The sequence below is a fragment of the Gadus morhua genome, chromosome 5, assembly GCF_902167405.1.
Source record: "Gadus morhua chromosome 5, gadMor3.0, whole genome shotgun sequence".
NCBI classification, from domain to species: domain Eukaryota; kingdom Metazoa; phylum Chordata; class Actinopteri; order Gadiformes; family Gadidae; genus Gadus; species Gadus morhua.
The window spans coordinates 15,413,253-15,424,093 of record NC_044052.1 but is presented as its reverse complement, the minus strand read 5'-3'; the positions used below and the strand labels follow the sequence as shown (position 1 = coordinate 15,424,093).

Below are 10,841 nucleotides of genomic sequence, written 5' to 3'. Positions count from 1 at the left end.
CCTGTTTGAGCTGCCGTGAGGTCCATAAGGTCACCCCAGAGGACACTTCTGTGTACACATTTCCAATACATAAAAATATGTTCAGCATTGGTCAGTCAACAAAGCTTCCATGCTATTTTGTTATTTTAAGTTCATTGATTAATTTTACCCTTGGTTAAAAGCATCCATGTATGAAGATGAATTATGATTTAAACTTCAGTCAAAGATTGTAGATTAATCTTCTTTTTTTAAGTCTAGGTTTAAGCACTAAAACAAATAATCAATCGGACTATAGATAAATACAATTACTTTCTATTCGGTTTATTTTGTCACATGTACTACGGGTACCTGCAGTTTTCCCATATGGCTTCCAGGTGGCACACTTTAAGTGTGGGTGTAATTCCAGAGACACACTTGTAGCCCTCTCAAACAACCCACCAGAGCCCCGTCTCCATAGTAACACAATTAACAGCGGAATAGTGGTGCAACACTCGTGTGACAGTGCGTGACGAAATAAACACGACCTGGAGGACCTATGCGCGCCCAACTAGACAACACTATATATTTCACAAAAAAACGCCCAACCGAATTAAGAATTTCACTGCAGGCAATTTCCAGGGTTATTTTTTAATCTGGAGACGCATGCGTAAAATAGGGGCAAATCCAAACGCATCAGAAGCGTGGGGGTTATCCAAGGTGTTGGAGACGTTTGAAGGGGTAGAGAGGTGGGTAGGGGGAGGTGTGGGCCGGAGGGGAAGACGGGGAGGGAGGGTAAATTGGGGCGGCCACATAAAAACTGCAAGAAGTTATAGATGCTCGATCAGTTTGGAGAGTCCGCCTTGTCCGCGCGCTGTTTCGCTCCTTCGCAGAACCGGTGGAGATAGCAAAGCCCGCCGCCACCGTGAAGCGTCCGCACACACACACACCGCCCCTAGCGTCTCTGGGTCACGGTCTCGCCTCTTGGTCTTTTTTAAAGAAGAGTCGTGAAGGGATTAAAGAGCAACATGATTTGTTGTCAGTCTCTGTAGGGCTCGCTGCACCTGGACTGCCATTGCGCGGACGGATCTCGCACCATCTTTTTGTCTTATTCATTTTGTTTCCCCCCCACACCGAGGATACCTGTACCTCTACTGATGGTAAGTGGCGATCGTGTATTGAAAAGCATTTGAACCTTGAATCTGTAGGCCCTGCTGTTATAGATTACCTGTTTCAGTTGTGTCAGTTATCTCTGGTGTTTAATGATTGCGGATTTCGCGTCGGTCAAAGACCGGCCGCCTTCAGCTTGATCTCCTAAAGCGTTGCGTCTGTCGCCTGGTTTACAGAACTTATTATAAGATATGAAGTGAAAAAGCTACTCATCTACACATATTCATGCTTTATGGCATATGCTCAGAAGTGAACTCCAAACGCTATGTCGGCTCGGTGAGCATAATAGGTTATAGACTCTAGAAGTGTTGTTCCTGCCAGGGAATGTTCAGCAGTGACAGAACAACGTAATGAGGTCATTTTTTAAACCAGAACATTACAGCCAAATCGCTGGGTTTTCTCTCTCTCTGAGCTATTACAGAGTTCGCGTATTTGTTTGCACAGTTTTGGTCACTTTTTGGAAGTTTGAAAAGAGGGGCTATTTTCGCAACCCGGGACACCTGTATCTACTTAAAGTGTTCCCCGCGGTACGCGTGTTGTGCAAGGGGGGACATGATGTGGTATTTCTTAGGAAGGTTTATACTAGAAATAAAAAAAAAAACTTTTCAGTAATTGCATGTTGTCTTCCATAAATAAACATTGGATATGCCTACAGCTTACTCATGCGGGCCTATCCGATGTAGGGAGCCCAAATTTTGAGCCTATAGTTTTAGTTTAAACAACTTAAATCACTTAGGCCCTGTTGATTTTTTCTCTGTTGTATATTGCTTTGGCATAACCCGTTCAATTGTCTATAGCCTACTTACGTATTATATACATAGACTAATAAGGGTTGATAACAAAACAAGTACTTCTGCCTTATTTCGCTTATGTAGGCCTAGCTATATCATCTACTTGCCAAAACGTGTTCATTTACACTTAGAATATTCCTCTATTTAGAGACCGAGGTCTTGTATCGATTAGACGGAGGCCTGTGCGCGTATTGGCAGGGAGGAGAGGGGGGTGGAGGGCGAAACGTTTCCACGGACCCTTTATGTGTAACCAGGGAAATTAATCCGTTCTGTGCTATAAATTGTTCTAACACAACGTATATTTTGTTCCCTCTCTCTCTCTCTCTGGACAACGATCTGTTTCAGAGAGACTGTTGTAGATACATGACAAGGCCTGGTGTCTGCGGCTCTTACACATGTTTCACTTAACCCGTAGTCCCGTGTAGGTGTTTAAGGCCTACATAGAACCGGTCTGTTTTTGTAAACGTTAGCTCAATCTTCGTGTCGTGGTGAAATAAGGACGCATAGCTTTCATAGCAAAAGGGGATAACAAACCTCGATAGATTAGGCCATGCTGAGATCGAGTGATCTGATGGACCGCGAGTGCTCCGACCGCTGAATGGTTTAGTTGAAGCCTATAGGCTACTCAACATATATCTTTAAACATAGGCTCAACCTTTAATGATAGGCTCTATCTTTCACATCTTACATATCCAGAGGCGCTTTAAAAAAAAGAAAAAACAAGAGACAATCAATTACCCAGCAATGTAAACACGCTCAGAATTTATCTTACGTTTCATGGAAATATACCGACCGTTAGGCTACAAATATTTGCAAAATGGTAATTGTTATTCACATCATTGTAATATATATATTTTTACCTTTTTGAGTTTGTCGTCGGTACATTTCAGTTGCTTAAAGTCACGAAATAAACCCAAATCAACAACTGTAAATGGAGAAAGTTTGCAGTTTGTGAAATGTCAAACGCTTCTGTTGGTTAAATATGTAGATCTTCTGGTAACATGGGCCGACAGTTAATCGTGTGCAATTAAGAATAGAGATTCTTAATTCGACCAATACAATTAAGTATAGAGATTCTTAATTGATGAACCTGCACACAGCTCTGCATGCATTGCAATATATGTATTCTTATCTAGTACAAAAGTCTGGAGCGTAACAAAGAAATATGTGTATAAAGTAAGAAATATATGGGTTTTTTTAAATACCCATTTAAGTTCCACCAATTGAATCTTAGTTAATTGCCCTCAAATGAATACCAGGACTTAGTCAGTCGTTATAGTCACACAAGAGTCCTGTTCCTGAGGCATGCATGTCAGTCATGGTGACAGGTAGAATAGGATTTCTGTACGGCCACAGTCTTTTTGAGTTATGAATCTTTATAATAAAGACAGAGGCTCTCTCTGTACAATGATCGTTTGTTGTCTTAGTTCCACACACACACACACACACACACACACACACACACACACACACACACACACACACACACACACACACACACACACACACACACACACACACACACACACACACACACACACACCCGTACCTACGTCCACTGCTACACAAATACCCACGCATGCACATACACAAGCCTGCAGCCTCCATTCACCGCCACCACCCCATGGGTAATGGAGGCGATCATGTTCTGAACCGTCCCCTCAATTCCACCGCTCTTTTCACGTGCAAGGGAGGAAGGGGAAGACACTCGTACACTCACTTGAATGCACCCAGTTTCAAGAACCCACACAGGTTAAGCCTTCGGTTCAGGAAGTCCCCCCATGATGAGTGAGTCTGTGTATGCTTGCATCACGCTCATCAAAACACACACTTTTGAAATTGAAAGTCAGAGGTCGTCCAGAGGTCAAACTCTAATGGTGTAAGCAAAATAAAAAAGAGAAGAGAATAAGAATCCTTGATTGCATGTACACATAGAGCCAATGCTGGAACACAGATGATCACACAGATACGAACACAAAAAAGACAACACACACACACACACACACACGCACGCACGCACGCACGCACGCACGCACGCACGCACAGCACGCACACACACACACACACACACACACACACACACACACACACACACACACACACACACACACACACACACACACACACACACACACGCCACACACACACACACACAGAAACACACACGTACACACCCAAACATTAACCCCGGGCCATGAAACTGTATTACACTTGAAGCATTCTTGTTGATGTGCATCTTAGCTGCTGTAATGCTTGGTCCACCTCCAAATGCGCAGGGTCCAAAGCGATGACGGAAACGCTCGCGTCGCTCTGGATCACTGCTTGGAAACCAACTGGATTTCTAGTGAGCTGGCTTTCCCAGGGCCATTAAAATGTATTTAACTTTATTACTCAGCGTCAAGGATGTGGATTGTGCAGTTTGAGATCACCCAGACCTAAGTTGTTTGTTGTTGCTTGTGAAAGCTAGGGTGTCAACTACCGTTTTTTGTCCCGGTGTTTTTTGGTTTTCGTTCAACCGATTCTCAGCATGATACACACTGTGTGTACGGTGACATTGGCGGTGAGACTGGCTTGTTAGGAGGAGGACCTGTATAAGAATCCATATCTGAACCCAACAGTGGTCCATTCTAGGAATAGCTTTTAAACCAACAATTTTGTTTTAACTTCAGTTTAGATTCTGGCCTTTTCATGTCTTAACTCTAACCATCTGTTTTGTCAAGGCTGATAGTAAAGCATAAATAACACATCTGACTTATATACCTCTTTGCACTGCTTATTCACTTTTCCTTTATAAATCCTTTTTTTCGAGACATTTGAGTTGAATTCTTTCGGTAGTAACCCTCATCGATATATGCCTATAAGTGTGTGGCAGCAAGTAATATAATAGTCACAGGTTATGTTTTATCTGGACGTAAAAACAAGTGAATCTATTATTCCATAAGCTGTTTCTGAACGAACGTATAGCCCAACTGATACTGACTTGCTCCACGGAGAAAGCCATAAACTGAAACCAGCAGTAGTTTAATAGTTGTGTAACATAGCATTGGCTCCTTAAATAAACTGTATATATCTGTAACTTCCTGTTTTGTTTTGAAAGTGCCCCGGGTCAATCTCAGGTGTTTGGGATACATACCTCTGATTTTGATTGTAAATATAAATTGCGTATTTACCTCCTGGAGCAAAAATACGAAGCCTTATGAAGACATTTGCCATTCTCGTTCTCTCACTCACTCTTACCCTTTTGTAAAAAGAGTGATACTGAACTTTAATTTGCCCTTTCTCTGGGAAAAACAGCATAACATACAATAACAGTATGTTTATCTACTGCCTCTTCTGTGTCTTAAGTATAAAACCTCTCCTTCATGTTTTTTCTCAGGAACAGGGTCATTCAAACGGTCTCCTGCTGGCTCCCAACTCCACGTAGAATTTCCTGGAAGATCGAGGCCCTTTCCTTCTCCCCACAAACATGGACTGTTTCCCCATGCTTTACTTTCTGTCGGTAAGTAAGTGACTCCAAGCCACTTCAATTTGCAGCATGTGACCCGTCCGTTTGAGTATCGGATGCGTCCTCTGCATTGTCAACTTTGTGTGGTTGGCCTGTTGGCCTGTTGGCTTGTTGGCTCAGAGGACTCTCCAGCTCTTCGTTTGGTTAAGAATTTGCCTATAACCTGGGGAGGGCTGCTTGTCCTATTAGTGTAATCACAGTGCAGGAGGAGGGCGAGGAGGCTGGTGGAGGAGGAGGTCGGGGGGGTCGGATTCCATTCAAAATGCAGTTTCTTTAAACCGGCAGATGCCATTGAGGATGTGCAAAGATAAGAAGCGAACGGTCATATCTGATCAACGGGGGTTAGGGGGGGGGGGGGGGGGGGGGGGGGGGAGGGGTAAACTACTGTAAACAAGACATACCGGACTATATAACAGCTAATTAGTGCACTCCCTTAAACTGGGTGATTCTTAACCCTATTCATGCTGTACCACATTTTTTTTATTCTAGTTTTGTATCTTTTTATTGTTCTTCTCAGAGACATCATGATTCCTGGTAATCGAATGCTGATGGTCATTTTAATATGCCAAGTCCTGCTGGGAGAGAGCAACCATGCTAGTCTGATACCTGAAGAAGGGAAGAAGAAAGTGCCGGACCTGCAGGGTCGTTCGGCCGCCCAGAGCCATGAACTGCTGCGGGACTTTGAGGCCACTCTGCTGCACATGTTCGGCCTCCAGAGGAGGCCCCGGCCCAGCCGCTCGGCCACTATCCCCCGCTACCTGCTGGACCTCTACCGGCTGCAGTCGGGCGAGGCCGAGGACGCAGGCGCGCCGGACATTGCCTTCGAGTACCCCGAGAGGTCGGCCAGCCGGGCCAACACTGTGAGGGGCTTCCACCATGAAGGTACGTGCAGAGGAGGCAAGGCAAAAATAGGCCACCTCATATTTGTGTATTTGCTGGAAAAAAGGAGAATCTTCTCATTTGGCAAAAGAGTGTAAGGTTCAATGCCGAAGAGGAAAGCAGTTTCTTCATATTGCTCAGTTGAAGTCAACACGTCTGCCCCATCTAGCAGTACAGGACCTTAAATAAGATGTTGCGTTAGCCCGAGGTAAGCTTTTTAGCGCCTACCCTCTCATGCCTCCCAGTTTATACGGCGGGCTCTTTTAGAATGGTGGTCTACCACATGCAATTATCTTAAATGCTACACTTCCAAATAAAATCTCCCATTGGCTAACAATGTGGGTGCTCCGAACGCAGCAGTGGGCGAAGAAGAAAATAAAATAAAAGTTTCTTTGTCTTGATGGGCCACTCAAAACCCTTTAAACGAGAGGGGCGAGGGCTTCGATTAGGCCCCAATCTTCCTGTCCAGGTTGGATTAACAGTTGGCAGTGCGGTGCAGTGCTTTGAATGGTAAACATTCAAAGGTGCTGGCTTGCAACGTAGCAGTGACAGCTGGCTGGGCGATGTGGAGGCCCAGCAGGAAATGATCAGGGCAGGGTAGTGAGAAGACGGCACAGCGCATCCACCCTCAACAGGAGGAGGGAGGCTGGACCGACCAGCATGAGTCAGCCGTAATAGGCCCTGTCTAGCTATTTGAGCTAACACACTTCAACACACACTAACATACTCCAACACACACTATAGCGCACACAACAACATACACTAACACACGGCAACACAAGATGGCAAGATACACCAGTAGACTGATGATACGCAAACACAAATCAACTCACATGCCAATATAGTCCAGAATATACCAACAGACACTACAACAAACCGAAAGAATACTAAAACATCTTCACAGTCCAACACGCAGTAGCACACACCACCACAGCATGAAACACACTAACATACATCGAAAACCTACAGCACACACTCATACTCACACCAAAACACCAACATAAACCTTTCAAGAAGAAAGAATGTAGTATAAAGAGGCCCAGTTTCTCATAATGCAATTATGTATCTTTCTGTGTGCACATGCACATTGGCCTGACCTCGTGTGTACTTTTTGGTTTGTGCAACGCTCTACAGGCATATTCCTCTGTTTACCCTCAGATCCCCTATGTAAATCTCATTTGACAAATGCAGTTTTTTCCTGCAAAGTTCCGGAAGATTTCCTCAATTGGTTGAAGTGTTAATCGGAACAGGGATTGATGTTTCGAGAAATCTGCTCCAGCAATTTGCCTGCTCAAGACCTACTTTTCCGGGTCACTGCCGTTACCGTTACGGCTTTTCTATTGCCAAGAGCGGCACGTAGAGGGTAGCGACCTTCTGACGTAAGACGCTTTCGCGTAGATCGAGCAAACAAATCCCAAGACTCCGCTGAGGACGTATCTGAATCGGGGAATTGTGTGTTTATCTTAATACAGAAAGGCTTTTCGGGTGATTCAATGACAATATCAATCCAGCTTATTTTGGTCAACAAACAAGCTCCTTTTTTAGGAAACTAGAGAGATTCCGAAAAAACGGAACTCCTCAAGTTTTATCGCGGCTGGCATCCATAAGTGTTGCATTACCGCCATCTGCTGGGCCTTCTCTTCGACTATCCAATCGTAATTGCATCTGTCGAAGGCGGCAAGACCGAAATGTTGAACGTAGCTACATGTGTGAATAGTGAAAACTACGTAGCGTTGCCTGAAAGGTTATCCCAGTGATTCACTGGGAACTATGAGTGAAAGGGTCTTTAATCACATGCTTTAGGGCCTAGTGAGCGGGAGGGAGAACTCGTTTTCATCTACAGTGTAAGAGCTATTGTGTGACGACAGACCCGTTCAAGTAGCCACTGGACAACCTATGCAAAACCAAATAGATCTAAACTCTGCAATAACGCAGTTCATGAAGAGTAAGCACTACCATTTAGGATGAACACATTCGCTTTGATAGTCTTTATCTGAACATTTTCATACATTCATACACATTTAATTTGACGTCTTTTTCATCTTGGCTTTATCAAGGTTCAGAGAAACACGACTCCCGTGTATCGTCTGAATCTAACCATTATACACGACGAAAATGATAAATGTCTTAAGTGAACAAACTGCAAAGCCAATCAAAAACACAGCAGGTTTTAATAATGAAAACCACCTGGGCGAGATTAAGGCCTGGGTGTGAAATAACACTGGGGGGGGGGGGGGGGGTATGAGCAGGAAAATAGTAGACACAACATTCCTTTCTCCAACAATGGTGATCTTGCCAGAAATCTCCACTGTGTTTATACTGTAGCTGTGGTACGTTAATCACCACTCTGCCTATGATGCATGTTTCAGCAGAGGGCTTGCAGAAACGCTCTGTGGTGGACAGATGCTTATAGATGGACAGAAGCACAGCACAACACTTACGCACACGCGTGTATATATATACAGTATATATATATGCTGTATAAACATATGTGCGTGTGGGTGTGCGCTTTTTCCCTTAAAGGCCCAATGCTTACATTGTTCTGTTCTGATGAAGGAATGTTATGAATCATTATGACTCAACCAGGGGTGCAAATGTGGTGACGGGGATCTACTTTGGAATTAAAGGAGAAATGTAATACTGGTAAAAGCGGGGGGGGGACAATTTCATGTGTCCCCCCCCCTTCCTTCCCCCTAAATTGTGACAAGGGGCTCAACAATAATTACTTTAAATCAATGTCTGGGACTAAATGATGACAATAATATAATCGTGATTTATTTGAGTGCAAATCCTTAACGGTCGCCATGTGCTTGTGCCCTTCCAGAACACATGGAGAAGGTGACGGAGAAAGTGACGGAGAAGCGGCCGCGCCACCGGGAAGCCCCGCCCCTGCGCTTCCTGTTCAACCTCAGCAGCATCCCCGAGGACGAGCTGCTGTCGTCGGCCGAGCTGCGGCTCTACCGCCACCAGATCGACGAGGCGGCGGGCGGCGCCCCCTCCGGCCAGGAGGAGGGGCTCCACAGGATCAACGTGTACGAGGTGCTGAAGCCGCCGCCGCCACCGGCGGCGGGAGGCCCCGGTGGCGGCTCGGGGCAGCTGATCACCCGGCTCCTGGACACCAGGGTGGTCCACCACAACGCCTCCCGCTGGGAGAGCTTCGACGTCAGCCCCGCCGTCCTGCGGTGGACGCTGGAGCGCCTGCCCAACCACGGGCTGGCGGTGGAGGTGCTGCACCTCAACGCCACGCCGCGTCACCAGGACAAACACGTGCGCGTCAGCCGCTCGCTGCATCAGGGGGCGGACGAGGACTGGGAACAGCTCCGCCCTTTGCTGGTCACCTTCGGCCACGACGGCAAGGGTCACCCGCTGACGCGACGGGCCAAGCGGAGCCCCAAACAGCGAGGCCGCAAGCGCAACCGCAACTGCCGGCGCCACGCGCTGTACGTGGACTTTAGCGACGTGGGCTGGAACGACTGGATAGTGGCGCCCCCCGGCTACCAGGCCTATTACTGCCACGGCGAGTGCCCCTTCCCCCTGGCGGACCACCTGAACTCCACCAACCACGCCATCGTGCAGACGCTGGTGAACTCGGTGAACACCAACATTCCCAAGGCGTGCTGTGTGCCCACGGAGCTCAGCGCCATCTCCATGCTCTACCTGGACGAACACGACAAGGTGGTGCTAAAAAACTACCAGGAAATGGTGGTGGAGGGCTGTGGCTGCCGCTGAACTGGCGGCGAACCGGACCCTGGACTTGGACCGGGCGTGCAACAGCGATGCAAAAAAAAAAAGAAAAGTAAAAAAAATAAGGACTTTCTTTCACAAGCCCCGCCCAACTTCCAGAAATGTTCACTTGGACACTAATTTATAACGTTTATGTTGAGATGTTTTGTTTGTCTCATTTCTTTGTTTTTCTTGACAATATGATCATATATTTTGACAAAATATATATATTTATATCTACATATAAAAAAATAAAAATGAGTCCATATTTTAAACCTAATTAAAAAGCTGTACAACTTTTCATAATGTATATTAGATTGTATGGTTTTTTTAATGAGAAAATAGTAAAAAAAAAAAAAAGTTTAAAGTAAATTCTATTTACTGGTCATATTTATTGCTTTCCTATTATATTCAATTTCATGAAAAAACAACAACAACGTGTTTGGCTTTCCGATAATACATTTGTGCATATCACAAGATGCACTGTATGATATTAATTAGAGCACTGCGTTAAATTGTCACAAAACTGTTGAAAAAATATACATCAGTTTAAATATTCAGACATGTATGTTGATTTTAATTGACCTCTTTGCATAGATCTTAACTCAATGATTTATTTTAGGTAGGCCCTTTAAAAATCCAGTTTATATACTTGTGAAAGATCTGTAAAAACTAGTAAATTTGCAAGGTTTGTAAAAATGAACTTTTTTTAATATGCAATTGGATTGAAACTCATCTTGGCTGATATTGAAATTTGCCTGCTGGCAATCTAAATGTGTTTTTGGCAAAAAGAAAAAAAACAGAGAAATCTTCTCTGT

At 44.9% G+C, this 10,841-nt stretch overlaps 1 protein-coding gene across 1 annotated transcript in view; it reads left to right on the top strand.

Moving 5' to 3' along the window:
- The first annotated feature begins 781 nt into the window (after positions 1-781).
- bmp4 (bone morphogenetic protein 4) overlaps positions 782-10,841 on the top strand; it is a 10,092-nt gene continuing 32 nt past the window's right edge. The window contains exons 1-4 of the mRNA XM_030357096.1: positions 782-1,115; positions 5,293-5,415; positions 5,939-6,303; positions 9,125-10,841. The exon at positions 9,125-10,841 is cut by the window's right edge and continues 32 nt beyond it. Of these exons, the coding sequence (XP_030212956.1) occupies positions 5,946-6,303; positions 9,125-10,029 (1,263 nt within the window). The 5' untranslated portion in view covers positions 782-1,115; positions 5,293-5,415; positions 5,939-5,945 and the 3' untranslated portion in view covers positions 10,030-10,841. The remainder of the gene's footprint in view (positions 1,116-5,292; positions 5,416-5,938; positions 6,304-9,124) is intronic.